General features: G+C 39.9%; 3 protein-coding genes and 1 long non-coding RNA gene across 5 annotated transcripts; 2 read left to right on the top strand and 2 right to left on the bottom strand.

Moving 5' to 3' along the window:
• Window positions 1-3,384: 3,384 nt before the first annotated feature.
• LOC116651693 (uncharacterized) lies at window positions 3,385-5,043 on the bottom strand. Its single transcript, XR_004304728.2, has 3 exons — window positions 4,296-5,043; window positions 3,930-4,122; window positions 3,385-3,583 (listed from the first exon to the last, which is right to left on the bottom strand). It is a non-coding gene; the product is annotated as an uncharacterized lncRNA (long non-coding RNA).
• A 5,676-nt stretch (window positions 5,044-10,719) lies between these two features.
• On the top strand, window positions 10,720-11,812 carry LOC6627651 (uncharacterized). Of its 2 annotated transcripts, none has more exons than XM_002052466.4 (3): window positions 10,720-10,901; window positions 10,963-11,187; window positions 11,260-11,812. In XM_002052466.4, exons 1-3 carry the CDS (start codon window positions 10,822-10,824, stop codon window positions 11,765-11,767), a joined length of 813 nt encoding a protein of 270 aa, XP_002052502.1. In that variant the 5' UTR covers window positions 10,720-10,821; the 3' UTR covers window positions 11,768-11,812. The 2 variants fall into 2 exon arrangements, with proteins under 2 accessions (XP_002052502.1, XP_070065124.1); XM_070209023.1 differs by having other exon boundaries at window positions 10,727-10,905.
• A 431-nt stretch (window positions 11,813-12,243) lies between these two features.
• On the bottom strand, window positions 12,244-13,614 carry Daao2 (D-amino acid oxidase 2). Its single transcript, XM_002052467.4, has 4 exons — window positions 13,385-13,614; window positions 13,113-13,325; window positions 12,759-13,055; window positions 12,244-12,699 (listed from the first exon to the last, which is right to left on the bottom strand). The coding sequence occupies exons 1-4, from the start codon at window positions 13,585-13,587 to the stop codon at window positions 12,387-12,389; spliced, it is 1,026 nt and encodes a 341-aa protein (XP_002052503.1). The 5' UTR covers window positions 13,588-13,614; the 3' UTR covers window positions 12,244-12,386.
• A 210-nt stretch (window positions 13,615-13,824) lies between these two features.
• Window positions 13,825-15,023, top strand: LOC6627653 (uncharacterized). Its single transcript, XM_070208920.1, has 3 exons — window positions 13,825-13,855; window positions 14,294-14,525; window positions 14,581-15,023. Exons 1-2 carry the CDS (start codon window positions 13,825-13,827, stop codon window positions 14,404-14,406), a joined length of 144 nt encoding a protein of 47 aa, XP_070065021.1. The 3' UTR covers window positions 14,407-14,525; window positions 14,581-15,023.
• Window positions 15,024-18,381: the final 3,358 nt, after the last annotated feature.

Genomic DNA, 18,381 nt, shown 5'->3' with positions numbered 1-18,381 from the left:
CAATTATGATATCTATCGATATTATCGGAACAAAATTATATATAAGAATATGTATTCCAAATGTTCAGTGTAAAGATCATACTTAAATATTAGATTTAAGCAATGCATGTATCGAAAAATGTATAATGCTTGACTCTCTATATCTACCGGAACTCCCTAGTTTATTAGATTATTATATTACTTTCAATACATTTCTTAGAGTCGAAATAAAAAGTAAATATCTGCATGGCATAATTCTTTTTACAGCCCGCTTCAACAAGGAGCTCAGCTGATCAATTTATTTGAGATATTTAGCGTATTTTGGTCATAATTCTTATTGAGTGGGATTTCAATTGTTTTGCTTCGTCTGCACAAAATTGAAATCAGCAGCCGCAGTTTTGACACAAGAGGCGGGCCCAAAGACAGCAGTAGCAGTAAGAGCAGCAGTAGCAGTAGGAGCAGCAGTTAAAGTGACTCGTAAACGCAGTCAACCAGTTGAGCAGAGCCCATTTATTTATTCATTTGTTCAATTCATTTCTTTTTCGGCAATTTTGTGGTTAATTTTAATGTGCGCCTTTTTGATTGGCGGCACATTTCATGTTTCGCTTCATTCATTGGGCTGGTTTCATATTATAATTTTTATTTTTTGTTTCTTTGTTTTTCTTCTTTTTCTTTTTTCTTGCAGCTAATTTAGTGCGCAATTAGGAAGGCCTTTTGTGGGCTCCGTGCCGCGCACTGAACTTTTGCCCCCCACAAAAAATAAAAAACAAAACGAAACGAAACGAAAGTAAACGCTTCACGTTCAGATATGATGATAAAACCCGGGCTAGCTTACGATAACTGCTAAGCTATGCAGATAACAGGCTAACCTAACCGAATTGCCTCCAATCGGAACAGTTCAGAGTCCATGACTAAAATTGTCACCTGACGTGCCGATTCCAATTGATTTTGGGGCTCATTTTATCGGGCCTGTTTTGGTTCTTTGCCTTTTATCTGCGATTGTTGGTAGTTGTTAAGTGGCATGTGAGCATAAAACCATAAATGAAATCTTTTAACAAATCGTTTGTTAGGCAACCCATTCAACTACTCGCACAATGAACGATATCACAGGGCAGGAAATGGTAATATACTATTCAAGTTAATAACTGAAACACATATCTCTAGTTTATTGCATCCAAATGCCTTTGGGCACAACAAATGGAGACTTTTAAGCATATTATCTTTGGTTTGCCTTGAATTTCAATTGCCATATACTACAGATGCGTTAAAGTTATTTAAAAGTTAAAGTTAAGTACTGGCTTCTTTCCAAATTGTTCAATACTTTAAGCAAGGCAACATCTTCTGTATCTTCTTGTCAATTATGTAGCCTCATGATAAAGCTGCTTAGTTAAAAAGAAAGACCTGAATTTGTTGCGTGCAAATTCCAACAACTTAAAGAATAGAAAATGTGTTTGAAATCAAAGATACGCGATGACAAGGCCGGGAGAATATTTAAGTATGCTTTCGTTGTGTAACAATTTCAATTATTATAGCATGTTATATAGGTAATATACCAATAGTACTGTCTACTGTGTCCTTCCGGGGACTTCGATCCCGCATATTCGTTGTTCTGGCTGGGGCACTTATACAGTTCAGATTGAATATACTTTAAGCAGAAGTATTGAGTATTGTTTGACCAGGATCTATGGAAGTATCGTTTAACAGAAGTGCTTAAGGAACACTTACATAAAGTACTAGTTTTATGCCTTGAACTATTTTATTGGATGTGAGCATGTGTTGACCGACGACATGCATTATGCATGTGCAACAGAGTTACGATTTTTCCAGTAATTATTCATGCCAATAACAACAACAACAAAAACAGTGCTAACTCAATTCGAAAACCAACACGAGAAGCAAACAAACAAACAAACAAACAAACAAACAAACCAACAGACAGACAGGCGGAAGGACCTTAGGAAGGACTTTGCAAGCCGTAGGCAGGCCCAGTTCCATGTCCATGAATGTGAATCCCGTTCGCATGAAGAGTGACGCTCGAGTGGGCAGCACTTAAGGACAAGCGGCCGGCACAGCGAGCTGGTGTAGGAAGTGGACATGTGGCTGTGAGTGTGTACGGAGCCATTACTTAATTATCATAACAGCCTGGCCAGGTCGCTTTTTGGCCAAAATAGACAGCCGGAAAGGGTTAAGCGAGAGCGAGAGAGTGGCCGTAAAAATTGCGCCACACCCAGCGTAGATAATTCGGGGAATGGGTGAACACACGCCGCTAATAAAATAATAAATATCCTGACTGCCAGGCCTGGCCGGGCCGGGCCGGGACGGGCCGGGCTGAAGCAACAACCGGATACGGGAGACGCGCAATCGGGGACCACCCGTCGACACGCGTTGGGCCAACCACGAAAATTGAGTCGAAATGAAAACAATTTCATCAGCGTAATATTCATGATGGGTAGATTGAGGCGCACACATAAAGCTGAAAAGAGTTTTCGCCATAAATTGCCATATTTTATGTTTTCTGTTTCGCTTCAAACTCATGGCTCGCGCCTTTTTTGTCAATTGAAACGCAATTTTCATAAAACACACGTGCGCACCGTAGAGCGCGCGCTCTACACGTATCCGTCAGATACGCAAAAAGAAAAATTCGTATTCGCCCCCTCCCAAACCCCAAACCCAACAGTTTGCTGCAGCATTTGCGCTCACGTATGGCTTGTCACAGCGCTGCGACCACATTCAAAACCTATTGGCTCCGACTCGGACTCCGTTTGGCTTTTGGCTGCGGCTGCTGTTTTAGCCATTGCCCCCAGCGGAGCACTTGCAAATGCGACCAAAGCACGTTTTGCCAAACTCTAATGACAGGCAAATAAATTTCATAGAAAATATATTTCGAAAAATTGATCTGACGTGTCACGCGAGTAGCAGGCGGCAGCAGCAGCAACAGCAGCAGCAGGAGCTCTGTCGAGTATCCATGGACATGTCCGTGTCTCTGGTCACCGCATTGGCCACCGCTGCCAGGCACAAACACACAGTCAAGCATGTTATAGATACAGATACAAGATACTCCGTAAGTAGATATTTGTCTGTGTACTCGTTGCTATTTGCAATTGATATCAGGAGCATCGTAGTTCTAAAAGGATTGCTATTCATTTAGCATTTCAAATTTGAGTAAAAGAGTTTGAAAGAAGTTGGGGATTATTTGGGCAAAAGTTTTTAATTTTTGAAAAGAAATCGAAAATCAGACGTTTTTTACCCGAAAGTTGTTTTCTAACGACATAATCTCGCGCAGATCAACTGCGAAGCTATGTCGACTCTTTCGAATTACTCACCTTAACTGCCCAAAAAATTCCTCACAAAAAAAAAACATCAGAATTGATTTATTTTTCAATGTATTTATTTTGTTTCATAACATCGTATTTTCATTGCTTAATTATTATTTATATAGTTATTTAAACAAATATATGTTTTACAGCATTTGAATATTTAGTTCTTATTTCATGTATCTACACTTCGCGGGTATTATTCGGCGTTGCCCAAGATAAAGCTTGTCTGGTCTTTTCCAGTTTTTTTCCTTCTGTCCTCCCTTTTGTCAAGTTGTAACTGTATTTACCTGAAATAAATAATATTTAATATATTAAAAAAAGTCGTTCAAAAAGTAGACAAAACGTGATGTAATTAGACATTATTTGGCCGAGATACTCAAAAAAATCATCAAAACAGCTGAACTTTACAAACGAATCGGTTTTTGGTCAATAACTTTTTTGAACCGACCGATTTATAATTTGTTTGAATGCCATTTGATAGTAGGGATCCGTACGATCCTTTTGCCTGTTACATACATTTGCCCCTTTCGCCCATTTCTAATGGGTTGATGGTATAAAAACAATAATAATAACAATAATCATATTAAATTCCCAATTGAGATTGAAATAGACTTTTCAAAGAGTGAAACTTACAAGCGGGCTTCTATTGTCCCATCTACTGTAAAATGGAATATCCCTTAAATTCCACGAAATCGTCGCGTTTTTGTCAGCAGAGCCAACGATAAGCAATAAGCTTTTTATTGCCCATCAGAGGAATATTTTATTGTTCATCGATGGAGCAGCCGTCAGCCGAAAAGTTGAGTGTGGAATGTCAAATGCGCAGCAGCTGAAAAGATACAGATACATATACAGATACATATACATAAACAAGTACGGATACAGGATGCAGAGCAAAAGCTGTTAGCTGAGGTACTGCGGCTTTTGGCTTAACGGCCAGACAATTCGCTTTAGCCACGGAGCCGTTCCCCGGAGGCATTCGAGAGCGACATAATGAATTACCTTTATTGACAAGTTAATGTTTATAGGTGTGCGCTACCTGTGGCAGCTGCCGCAGCTAAGCGCCGTTAATGCCAAGTGGATAGGCTGTTGATGATGCTCCACTTGCCGGTCCCCGAGCAATTTTCGCAGCGGGTCTCGAATTATTCAGTGAGCGGCTAACACGAATAAAATGAGATGCGCCACATTCGACTCCAATTCAAATCAACCGCTCAGCGATCCTTCTGAATTATTAATGTCCTGTGGCAATCAATTGGCGTTGACATTGCTCGACTAAGGAGGCGACAGGGGCGTGCCCCTGCCCTAGATGGGCTGCAACAATTTTGGAGGACAGCACACGCGATGTCGTTAACTGTTGTAAGGCATGTTATTGGCGCTTCTTTTGGCGTTTTGATTAATTGAAAATGAGCTTCTAATTAACAGCCAAGTGCCTGGAATTGACGTCATGTCAGCGTCTACTTTTAGCTTCTTTATTTATCTGCCATTCAAATTGACTCCAGCTGGTTGGGTTAGTCGCATAGATATCCTGCAAGCAGGACTGACAGTTTCCGTTCTGTCTAGAAGTTATCTATACAGAGTTCTTAAATTTCAATTTTATCAAGTTTCTTCTAAATTTGTAATTAGCTTTTATTTGTATATGCCAATTGATTCCAGTGCTTCAGAGATCAAATCGGAGCAGTATATCAGAAACGAGCTCTCCATCATAAACTGAGAAAAACTTTACACAAATCTATCGTAATTCGGATAAATATCTAAAGAAATATATAAAGAAGTGGACCTTAAATAAGGACCTTAAATAAGTGGATTGCAAACTTTTACCTGTTAAAGATGCGCCTTCACAACTTTCGATAGTCCTCTTCAACCATTTTCTAAGTACAGGGTATAGGCAAAAACGTATTGGGCGACGACACAGACACACCCAGGGCGCTGTTTCGAGTATTCCCTTATAAATAGATACAAGTGCGGCTACGTGCAGGACGGAGTTGCCGAGTATTCGAGTTAAAGGCAATTGAAGCGTTAAACTGAACGCTTTTCAACTTATTTTTGTGTGGGGCAAAAGTCGGAAAATTGTGGCTGGAAATTACAAAACGACAGCTCGAGGCATTTTCTTGAGACTTTACGAAGCTTACATCAAAGACGCTGACAACCACCGGGTTTGGGGCACGAGGCGAATGCAATGTGGGTGTGGCCACAAGCTGGGCGGAGTCAGTCGCCGTGTGCAGCAGCAGATTGTGGCCGTATCTAGATACATATATAGAGTTGTATATAGATTTACCTGTGTCTGCTTGTTGGCAGCGCATTTACCTGTATATTTTTGTTTTTTATATATCAACACAGCACAAAGCGCATTTAATTAATTAACCCTTTGCGTGCTCAGCGGTTACGCTTCGTGTCCTCCATGTTCAGTTGAGCACAGCTCAAGCGCCTGTTTGTGCAGCGTGAACAAAACATTTTGCATACTTTTAGGCAAAGCAGCACACGCTGGCTAATCAAGTGCGTGTGTGTGTGTGTAGGGAAAGGATTCACCGTCCTGTCCTGGGCGCGGCGCTGTCTTAGCGCTTGCTGGGCGCGGTCCTTGCCATGGCAAATGCGCCAAATCACGTTCCATCCACAAATATTGAGGTATTCTGCTTTGGCGCGTGCCTGTCCCTTTGGCCCGGCTGTCCTTGCCGGGCCACGCACAAATTAGCATGTCCACTCATAATTGTCCTTTCGTGAACAGATGACCCGCTGAGATAACTGTCCATAGTTGTAACTGATTTGCGCTTCTTTGGCTCAGCGCCCTTTTTTCGCTTTGAGTATTTGATTTGCCATTTCCGTTTTATTCGAGTATCGCGTGTCACAAATGAGCGCAACTCTTTTCACTCATTTCTATTATCCAACCAGGCATCTAGACAACTATTGATTCTACGCGAAGTCAAAATGTCAAAGGCTGAAATGTTCTTTTAAATATTCTGATATTAAGCACGTTATTGCTGGTTGTGAAGATTTTTACTTCATTTTCATACGCCTCTTCATTTTCATATGCCTTTCTCAGGTAGATGTAAATTATTATTACACTTCATGATCAAAGAATTAGATCTTGGAAATATGCATTAGAATATAATAGAGTATAGACTATATGATTTAGATTTTAGAAAATGAAAAGGAAAAAATGGATAACATAAAAATATAATATAATATGGTATATAAAATATCCCTGACTTAAGAATCTAGGTCATTATCATTAAACGAACATTAAACAGGATAAATTTGGATAGGGAAGAGCAGAACCAAGCCCCTAACCAAAACTTGAACTTACCTTAAACCGAGTCACATTAAATAAGAAAAATTAACTAATGATTTGATTTAAACTCGAAATCATTTGCATTAGTTAATGGAAAATTGTAAGAAAAGAGACGCATCAAAACGAACCGCAAACCAGGTTTATGAACCGAACTTAAAGGCAAGGTGTGGGTTTGAACCTACCGGAATCAATTGTTTGATTTGCAGCCTAGATGAGAATAAGATTTGATGTCTGTCAATATATCAGACCGCTCTTGTTTTACTTTTATCCTTGAATTATACATTCAATAGCTTCTTACTTTTATATTTAACTGACTTTTCCTTGGAAGCGTACGACTGTCACGTGCTTGGCCCTGAAATGGCGCACAGTAGCTGAGAAGACCTCAACAGTATGTGAGTGGGGCAAAGTTGATGCTTATCTTTGAGGGTTTCATATTCCCCTATTAGACTGGCATGTATCATTTTCCTATAATTGCCTGGGCTTGCCGCAATAACGGCAAACGCGAATGTGCATTAAAAAATGCAAATGACACATAGACGAGCATCCTTGGGCGGAATGGCATAATTAAGTGGGTATACAAGCGATAACAATCAAATGAAATAGGTGTAAATTTAATTTGTCTAATGTCTCAATTTGAATAAATACCCAAAAACAAATACGCTGCAAAGGTATGTTAATAATAATGGATATATTGCAATCATATCCATGGCGGCGATCCACCCTCGCCCGGCTACGCATCAAAATTCGAAAATTGAAACACGTCTTAAACACCTTACACATAGACCTTGCCCCCGCCGTGGCATAGCCGGATTTTAAAATTCAAAGCACTTCGGGTGTCATTTACAGGGCAACACACACACCCACACACACACACACAACCAATTGGCAACTGGAACTTGGGATAACCGAATTTGGGGCAATGTCAAAGCAAACGCCATTCGACGCATTCTTAAATGTTTCCAACAGCTGCCTCCTGACTAGCTCAGGCTCGCGCCTGATGCCCAGACCAAGCCGTATCAGACCGTCAATTGGATATTTAAATACAAGCGACACTTTTAATGGCAAAGTGTCAGCCCGGGAGAGGGTCTGCGCTGGGCTGGGGGCCGTGCTGTGCGGGCATGTCTATTCCGAACACGTATCGGTCTTGTCTCGTGCCTGCTGATAAATTCAATATTGTAAAGAAATAATTTAATTTTGACATTTGCCTTTGGTCACGTGAGAGTTTTCAAGGAATTCAATCAATTTCAACTTTTTGCTGTACAATTTCTTGTAGCTATATCATGCCTTTCGACTGTAACTTGACCAAAAACTTGAAAAATATCCAAATTTTCTAGCCAAATATTAGCACAAAACATAGCTAGAAATATGAGCTCTATGTGCATAGCTTTTAGATTTGGCCTTTTGAATTTTGCTTATGCTTGAAAACATCTTTATTCTCGATTTTAGGTTAGGCTTTTTAGGATTTGCTAGTATATAAATTCTGAAAAATATATGAAATCAATTACTATAAAAAATTAATTTCGAAAATATCAAATATAAATTTGAACTAAATTTTTCAACATTTGCCACATATGCATATTAGTTTTCTTACTTTCTTTTGTTTATTTTTCCACAATTTTCTTTCCATTGTACAAGTATCTATAATTAAACAGTTATGTTTCAGAAAAATCAGGTAATTTCTGCCGAGCTGAAATTTTCAAAATTCGTAAGCAAATTTAATGGAATTTCGCGAATTATATCATGTAACGGATTAGAAACTCGTGCGTCACAGTTTATGATGTGGCATAAAAACGTCTCATTTGGGCAACATTTAATCCGCCAAATTGTTTACACGCGCAACATTTCACCTGCCCCCGTCATGTGCCCAAAAGGGCCACAAGGCAACGTCACAAATCCGGGGCTAACCCAACCCGAGCCCAAACAGCCCACACTTGTGCTTAAAACAATCGCGAATTTTTGAATTCATTCGAAAATCGTTTAACGGTCGTTGGCTGTTTTTCAGTGACACCTGCGCATTCCCAATGCCAGCCAAAAGCTGCCATAACTACCCCCAAACCACGCCCCTTCCCCACTCGTCCCCTGTTTGCCGCCCATGACTTGCAGCCGCGTCGCTTGTCGTGGTTTTATTTAAAATCGAAAACGCGCAATGAAATGCAAAGCGGAAACGTTTCTTGATTGTAAATGGCTGTGCCACATGCAGCCTGTCTGGCTGGACCCGAATTGGGATGCGTCTGTGGACGTGGAAATGGCTGCACTTGCCGCCAGCCGCAAGGTGTATGCAGCTGTCTGTCTCTCTCTCCCTCTCTCTCTCTCTCTCTCCCTCTCTCTTTCTGTGTGTGTCGCGTACCAAACAAATAAACAAAGGGTTCAACAATAGCAGCCGCACAAAGTAATTCAAAACAAGCGCGTTATTGAAATGTTTGAGCGAAACGCCAAAGGATCTCGATTTACCAATTCTCCATCTCCATACATCGAGCTCTTCCGCCATTTGTTGCCCTTGTTATCCTTTGCAGCACAAGGAACCGCATTGTTTGTTTATTTACTTCTAAATGCCGAATAATCCGCGAATTAAAGTGCTTTTCAGCTACTTGAATACAAAAAGGTTGGTCTACGCATTTGTATATAATGCAGGGTTTATCTAGGAGAAAATACAGCTTTTATGCCAGGGCAGTGTGGAAATCGAAACAAATTATGCTCCAACTTGAAGTTTTTTAATAAACAGACGGTAAGCATGGTGTATTGGTATTTGGTCTTATTCGGCGAGCGTCTTTAATTTGAGACCCCAAATTTGGAATTCTGGTTGAAACTCTATCGAAATTCGCGGAAATATTCCGTAATTTAAAAGTCGCTTTGGTTGTTAGCATTTTTAATGCTAGTCTAACATTTATGGGTCCCATTGCAGTGCCCCAAATACACAAGTCATGTGTTAATCGCGCCTGTAAAAACAAATTAAACTTCAATTTTGTGCGGCGACTCGTTGGGAGTGCGTCGTGTGGTTTTCGAGTGGCTTGGAGCCACTTGGAGCAGACAGGATGGGCGGCCAGGCTGTGGCAGACAGCTCCTTGACTTGGTCCTAGATCTTCAGTTTCGCTGGGGTTGCAGCTGGGTCGGGGTAGGCGGGTAGGGGGTAGGGGAGCGAATGTTAAGCAACTTCCGCTTCGGTTAAATGAAGTTAGCTTGTTGCGACTTATGCAAAAGTTTTCAATTGCCTTTTATTATTGTTGTTTTCTTTTATTTTTATTGCTGCCGCTGCTCGCGCTTGCTGGCAGCCAACTCACCAGCTCAAGTGAAATGCAAATTTATTCAAAATGTTGAACGGCAAAAGTTGCTTACCGCTGTCAGAAAGTTGTCTGGATTAAGGTCTACAGCGATAATTAAATACCATTTTTCGCATTTATATTTGCATCCCGTTGAATAATTGCCTTCATTGCGCTACTAATTCGTTTTATATTTAAGTCAAATTCATAGAAAAGTTTTAAGCTAAAATTAAAGGCGGTCTCTGAATATTTTAAATATATATGCTACATTTGGCATGGGCTAATAAAGCTTACCCGCCTTATGTATAATTAGGGTTTCCTTAAATTGGGAGACTTTTCTCACATATCTTATCAACATCACCTGCACTGTATCCATGTCCGACTCTTTATGTTGATCCTCAGCCGATCTCAGTGGTAGTAAAATCTAAAGAGAAAACGGAATTAAGTTTATTCCAATTGCAAAATTGGATATGCAATCGATCGATTGAGCGAGCTCCAGTACCAAAGCATCAAGCTCAATTCTCTTTATATAAAGTAACTATAAATAAAGTATAAATTCATAATCCAAACATTTTTCTTTGAAATTGAAAATATATGATAAGCTTCAGCTTAAGCAGACTTCGTGGACATGGAAAAGCAAGTTTACAAGTCGAATGCCAAGCCGAAATCTTTGTTTAAACTATAAACTTAAGCCCCGACTCATTTTTTTATTGCAGAAAATTATATTTTGCTGATTTGTGATGGGCGTGTCAGTTAAATGGTGATCTAGCTACTGCGGATAATGAATAAATATGTTTATCGATTGAATTACAGGGTATACATATTTCCATCAATAATTGAACTGCTCAAACATTATTTTACGTTAGAAACTAAATATTTTTGCTTATTCCTGTCAATTATTGTACACCCATATGTGTAAATTGTTTTGTATTAAAACGAAATTTTGTGTTTACGCTAAATTAAAAGTGATTTAGAGTTGAGAAGCATGGATGATGAACGCCCATTGCAATACGATATCAAATGGGATGTATGGGAGGGCAAGCCCATAACAGACATTAACTTCAAGCAAGTAGACTTCAGTGCGTATACACTATCCAAGACAGAGTCCTAACCGAATTGTATACAGGCATTACGGCATCGTTATTGAGTTTATGTGGGAGAATTCATTTCTACAGAGCATCGTATATGAGGGACTGGGTCTGCATGAGTTGGCGGAAATGAAGGGTATATATACGGATTATTGTAGGCATATCTTACGCAACGAGTGCTCCGTGATGATGATGAACGAGAGTGAAACCCGGATTGAAGCCGTGGCCCTACTTGAGTGGATGACTGAAGCTTGGCATTCCTGGTAAAAAAAAAAAATGAGAAAGAAAGAAATGTTAGCCCATTTACTAGACAAACTAATCGAATTCCTTTGTAGGGTTTTTCTGCCCTCATTTGTTGCGAAGGGCCTCTTCCAGAAGTTGATTGACTTGAAGGAACAGCTCATGGCCGACACCAAGAAGAACCTAAATTTGGATAACTTAGATTGCCTGATGGTGCACGAAATTGGCTTTCCAAGCGATTTGTATGAAGACCAGGATTTCGCAATGTGCATGTTCGACGTCTTCGGCATGGTAGCCCAGCACATGCACATGCCACGCGTCTGCTTCATTGCACTGACCTCCAAGGACCAGTATGAAGCTGAATTGGCCGAGTATACAGAATTGGGCAGATCGATCTACTCCATTTATAAGGCTGAAGGCAATCATCGGCCATTCGATTGTCTGCGCGACCTGGATGAAATGTACGCCCTGCTCTATGTGCTGCCTCTGGATCCGATATTACATTATATGGAATGGCCCGGATTTGAGGCCTTCCATGCAGCTCTAAAGGCAAAAGAGCAAAAGGAGAAAGAGGAGGAGCAGATGCGACTAAATGAATTCTGATACAAATAGATATACCATTTGTAAATAGATGAAATCATAAAACAATCTTCCTTGGAGTATTCAATTTGTTAAAGGATATCAAATGAAAGAATGCTATCCCGAATTGCCTCTCGCACGATTTTTTTAGAGCTTTACGAAATCCATAATTTTGGAAATTCTTCAAATTCATATACATTCAGCCTGACAAACATGATCTATTCTATTATAGAGGAAACTTAATTCGGAAGTTTTTCAAAAGCTTTCTTGTTTAGATCTCTTGAAGGAAACTCTCCCATAAATCTGCAAACTGTGAGGTAATTATTTTTAGATAATTTAAGCCTGATATTTTATCCTGAGCAATGTGCAGAACGTGCTTGAAATATAATTATTGTAATTATCAATTTTAAATTCAAATTTAAGGGCTTCATTTTTTTCGCGCTTAGTTCGTCTAGGAACCAGTTCGATTGGCATGAAAGCAGCTTCAAACGCAGCAGCGATAAGGCAAACATGATAAGCATTGTTTATTGTTTATATATGGAAAGATTTGTGTGTTTGTGTAATGCATGCTCAGGCAATTAGTATTAGCAACAGGCACTTGATTTCTGCTGATAATACACTAACCTATCTGCAGCTGGGATCGCTACAACTTTGAGTTCAGTTTGGCAGCCAGCAACAGGCTGAGGACATCGTCGGCACAGCCCTCGCACAAGGTGACGCCGCTGCCACCATGTCCGTAGTTGTGTATGAGCAGCTTCCGGCCACGCCTCTCCGATTCGAGGCGCACCTGGACTCGACCCGGACGCAGGCCAACCCAGTCGAAAAGGTGCTGGGTGTGGACTAGGCCTGGCATCAGGCGGCGACAACCATCGATAATGAAACGCTTATCCACATCGGAGACCTTGGTGTTGTAGTCCTTTTCCTGGTGGGTACCGCCCAGCACCACAGACTCAGTGCTGTTGGGTAAAGCATTGTAGAGTCGGATAGCTGGGCTATATGTGGACTACGGACTCACTTGGGTATGATATAGTTGCCATCGTCGCTTTCGTCCAGGATGGCGGCGAACACCCAGTTGGCCTTGATGCGGCTCACTTGACCACGCACGGCATACATGTTGTCATCGTTCAGCAGCTGCCTGGAGCCGAGACCTGTACAGTTGACAATCACGTCGTATGGCGAGTCTCTGACAAAGCTTTCCAGATCTGTGACCTTCTGCTGCTCAACTCGTCCACCCTTGCGCACAAAGCGTTTCGTCAGGTAGGGCAGCAACTTGAGCGGCTCCGAGGTGTACGTAACAAAGGAGAGGCCCGACCTGTAAGAGTATTTAGTGTTAAGTAGGGGAAAGCCTCTGGTTAAAGCGCTTGCTTACGTAAATTTGACGTCTCTGTTCTTATTATAAACAGCTAGTTGTTCGGGCGTCAGATCCACTGCGCCGTAGACAATGTCGCGCCAGAAATCCTCGACGCTGACATTGGGATCCGTGCTCAGACGGACGCAGGGCAGCAGGCAAACACCCGCCTCGCCCGCATCCTCACTTAGCCATATCTTCTCGAGAAAGTTGTGCATGCTCTTGGACCATTGGCTGTTGGAACAACTAGATCTTAAATGGCTTCAAAGGTGAACTTGTGTTATGACACCTACTAGATCTTGGACTTCTCTGTGCCACTCAGCAGGAAGGGACCCCAAAGTCCTGCCGAGCCATCGCCCGTCGTATTGGGCGTAAATTCTTCCGATATTATGCTGACCTGCACATTCAGTCTTTTTTCAGCCTGATAATGCTCCAAGATTTTGAGTGCACTCGCCACACCGTTCACACCCGCCCCGATAACAGCTACTTTCATCATGATTCCGTCCGCAATGAACCGCCAAACTATACTGAGTAGGGTTGTGCATCGGACGGACTCTAATCAGCTTCATATTCGCACTCATATTAATCAATTGATAAGCGAAACGAACTTTAGAAACAAGCTCATACTTCTTCGACCCTGGCTTATTTTACATTATATTGTTAATTTTAAGATAATTATTTAGCTATTTATTTGGGCCTTAAAAATTTTTTAGTATGCCAAGAATTCTAACTCATGTCGTCGTTCAAGTTTTTGGAACGCAGCTGTGAGGCTTCCGAGAAATAATCATTAGTTCTCTGTTTTTCGATCCTTTCGCTTCGACTGGCTTCTAAATTTGTATTTAAATTTATATTTTCCTTAAACTCTATCTAAGCCAAGCTTTTCAAAGATGTGCGGAGGCTGTTGTGGTCCATGCGGAGGCTGTGGTCCCTGCGGAGGTTGTGGTCCTTGTAATCATTGGCCTTGCTGTGGCCCGCACAGTCCGCTTTGCGGAGCTCCCTCGGCCATTCCTTGTTCACCCACGGGTCTGGAATTGTTGTAATACATCATCAATCTATCCATGAAAGCTCGCGCTCGTCCGAATGTAAATAGTTACCTCGATTGTCCGTTCCCTTCTTCGTCTACCAGCCCGAGACTGCGCGTGCCACAGCATGGGTCATACAAAAATCTTGTAGCTAGACTCTAATTGTTGATTCCCTTGAAGGCTGCTACTGTTGTCCCACTCGCTACTTGAGAAGGAAAGACAATGCACCCTGTGTTTGGTGCGCACCATGCAAGGCTCACTGCTACAACACGCCGCCAAAATGTTGTTGCTAGCGAGTCTCGCATTTTGCGCCGACAGGTACTCATTCTATAGGAAAATTAACCCTCATGGTATACGCCGAATAACCAGCTGCCCAATCCTAATCCTAATGTCAAAACCAAGCACAAATTCGGTAAGTAGCTGTTGTATATATAATACATGGTATGCTTATTTGTTGGCTTTTCCAGGTGGATTTTGATGGACCAGCTCGTGAAGAAAGCGATGGATGTTTAAGAAAACGGGATGGGGTCGGGTCTAGTCAGTGAATGGTTGTTACTGTGAACACTTTGGATGAAACAAATTTGGAAGCTAAGTTGAATCAAGAAAGATAATATAATGGCACGAAGATCAACTGCTTGAACAGGAGTAAACTATTCACAGAAGGTTCTGAATTTGTACAGGCAATTGTGGCGCTTCGAATCATTGCAATGCCATTTCAAATGGCATATACTTAGGCCAGGCTTCTATGCTTCGAGACTCGAAGCGCTTTAAAAGGAGCTGGCACAAATTCTGCGAATGCGACCTGAACAGGAAACGAATCGGAACACTTCATTGAATTTTAAAAATTATTAAATTCTAAATTTTTAGTTATAACCTTTTGGCCTTTGTTTAAAATATATTTTGGAATCAATATATTGCATTTCATTTTAAAAGGGCTAATAAGGTACTGTAAGAAGGGTCTTGTGCTCGCCTTAGAATTATCCTAGGCTGTGCTTAATATTGTAAATGGATAAATGATTTTGTCTGCGTTAAGGCTGGAACTTTAAAAATTTTAAATCATGAAAATATGCTGTTTATGAAATATCTGCTTTTACCGCTCCTTCCAGAAAGTAAAATTGTCGAAGGCTTTAATCTACTGCAATGTCAAGCAATTATGCTTTAAACAAGAATTTGTTTTCTCCGTTTATAATATATTTTGAGAAGCAGTAGCTTGAAAAGGTAAAGGTAAAAATAAAGAAAAAGGTAAAAAATAATTTGAAGATTGCTTTAAATATGTTCCTTTTATTTTAATTTCAAATCATTTATCATTTGAACTTTACATGCTGGAAGGACCTAACAACATATTGGCTTTAAGACGTTCAACTAGAACCACGGACTCTGTCGAAGCATACAATTAGAATTTGGGCAACAAAACGATCGTATTGGTAAGTTAACTGAAAATTTAATAAAAATTATATATTTAAACTTTCTCTTTTGTTAACAGGACAGCTCTCAAAAGATCATGGACGCCACGATTCTCTTTGAGATTGGAGAAATCGATATGCGGGGCTTTTTGTCTCGATTTTCAAGGCAGGACCTGTTTGACTGGGATGATGAATCAAATATTTCCGGAATTTTGCCTGAAATGAAATCTTCCACAACGTCACTTTCCTCGAATGCTTCAAATTTAAGACATACCATAAATGGAACAATGATTCTTTAAATTAAAAACTAAACCTAAGTGCCCGAGCTGTAAACAAGAAGTCAAAGAGGCAATAAGTTAAGTTTTTATTTACACCTAAAAACTGTAAAACCAACAATAGGTTATGGCAAAAAGCTAATAAAAAAAAGGATTAAATAAAAAAAAATTTTTAAATGTCTTTGTTTTTACTCTGGTTAAATTAAACAGTTGCGAGAATTAAGAAGAAGCGATAACGACGATGTTGAGAGGGCTCAACTACGCGATTTGGAATCACCAGATTTATCAGTTTAAAATGAGCGGCGGAGATATGTCGTTTCAAAACGTCATATCTCCGCGGAATTTTGTCGTTTTCAAACGTCATATCTCTGCGCGGAATTATGTCGTTTCAAAACGTCATATCTCCGCGGAATTTTGTCGTTTTCAAACGTCATATTTCTGAGGGGAATTATGTCGTTTTCAAACGTCATATCTCTACGCGGAGTTTTGTCGTTTTCAAACGTCATATCTCTGCGCGGAATTATGTCGTTTCAAAACGTCATATCTCCGCGGAATTTTGTCGTTTTCAAACGTCATATTTCTGAGGGGAATTATGTCGTTTCAAAACGTCATATCTCCGCGGAATTTTGTCGTTTTCAAACGTCATATTTCTGAGGGGAATTATGTCGTTTTCAAACGTCATATCTCTACGCGGAGTTTTGTCGTTTTCAAACGTCATATCTCTGAGGGGAATTATGTCGTTTTCAAACGTCATATCTCCACGCGGAATTTTGTCGTTTTCAAACGTCATATCTCCGCCTATAAAAATGAAAATCTCTAAAAACGAAAATCAGACTTTTTTTCCCGAGAGTTTTTTCTAACGACATAATCTCGCGCAGATCAACTGCAAAACTATGTCGACTCTTTCGAATTACTCACCTAAACTGCCCAAATTTCCTCACAAAAAAACATCAGAATTTATTTAATTTTAAATATATTTATTTTCTTTCATAACATCGTATTTGCATTGCTTAATTATTTTTCATATAGGCATTTAAAAAATTATATGTTTTACAGCATTTGAATATTTAGTTATTATTTTATATATCAACACTTAACAGGTATTATCCGGAGTTGCCCAAGCTTTGTCTGGTCTTTTCCAGTTTTTTTCCTTTTGTCCTCCCTTTTGTCAAGTTGTGACTGTATTAACCTGAAATAAAAAATATTTAATATATTAAAAAGTCGTCGTTCAAAATGTAGACAAAACGTGAGGTAATTGGACATTATTTGGCCGAGATACTCAAAAAATCATCAAAAATGTGTACTTTACAAACGAATCGGTTTTTGGTCAACAACTTTTTTGAACCGACCGATTTGTAATTGAATACCATTTGTTTGAATACCATTTGATAGTAGGGATCCGTACGAATTGAAAAATGTATAACATTTGAAAATCAGACAACATTTACCGGAGATATTCAAACAAAATCATCAAACAAGTAAGAGGTTCTAGTCGGGAGCTCCCAATTAGGCGATACCCTGAACCCTCTCCTTCCAACATCAAATGCATATATATTATATTTTAGAAGCTATATGTCAAGTTTGGTGACTCTACATTTAGAATTTGGGCAACAAAACGATCGTATTGGTAAGTTGGCTGGAAATTTAATAAAAATTATATATTTCAACTTTCTCTTTTGTTATCAGGTCCGCTCTCAAAAGATCATGGACGCCATGATTCTTTTTGACATGGGAGAAATCGATATGCAGAGCTTTTTGACTCGATTTTCAAGGCAGGACCTGTTTGACTGGGATGATGAATCAAATATTTCCGGAATTTTGCCTGAAATGAAATCTTCCACAACGTCACTTTCCTCGAATGCTTCAAATTTAAGACATACCATAAATGGAACAATGATTCTTTAAATTAAAAACTAAACCTAAGTGCCCGAGCTGTAAACAAGAAGTCAAAGAGGCAATAAGTTAAGTTTTTATTTACACCTAAAAACTGTAAAACCAACAATAGGTTATGGCAAAAAGCTAATAAAAAAAAGGATTAAATAAAAAAAAATTTTTAAATGTCTTTGTTTTTACTCTGGTTAAATTAAACAGTTGCGAGAATTAAGAAGAAGCGATAACGACGATGTTGAGAGGGCTCAACTACGCGATTTGGAATCACCAGATTTATCAGTTTAAAATGAGCGGCGGAGATATGTCGTTTCAAAACGTCATATCTCCGCGGAATTTTGTCGTTTTCAAACGTCATATCTCTGCGCGGAATTATGTCGTTTCAAAACGTCATATCTCCGCGGAATTTTGTCGTTTTCAAACGTCATATTTCTGCGGGAAATTATGTCGTTTTCAAACGTCATATCTCCGCGGAATTTTGTCGTTTTCAAACGTCATATTTCTGCGGGAAATTATGTCGTTTTCAAACGTCATATCTCCGCGGAATTTTGTCGTTTTCAAACGTCATATCTCTGCGCGGAATTATGTCGTTTCAAAACGTCATATCTCCGCGGAATTTTGTCGTTTTCAAACGTCATATTTCTGAGGGGAATTATGTCGTTTTCAAACGTCATATCTCTACGCGGAGTTTTGTCGTTTTCAA

The sequence above is a fragment of the Drosophila virilis genome, chromosome 4, assembly GCF_030788295.1.
Source record: "Drosophila virilis strain 15010-1051.87 chromosome 4, Dvir_AGI_RSII-ME, whole genome shotgun sequence".
NCBI classification, from domain to species: domain Eukaryota; kingdom Metazoa; phylum Arthropoda; class Insecta; order Diptera; family Drosophilidae; genus Drosophila; species Drosophila virilis.
Note: the sequence above shows the minus strand (reverse complement) of the source record. Positions and strands in the feature narration are given on the sequence as shown.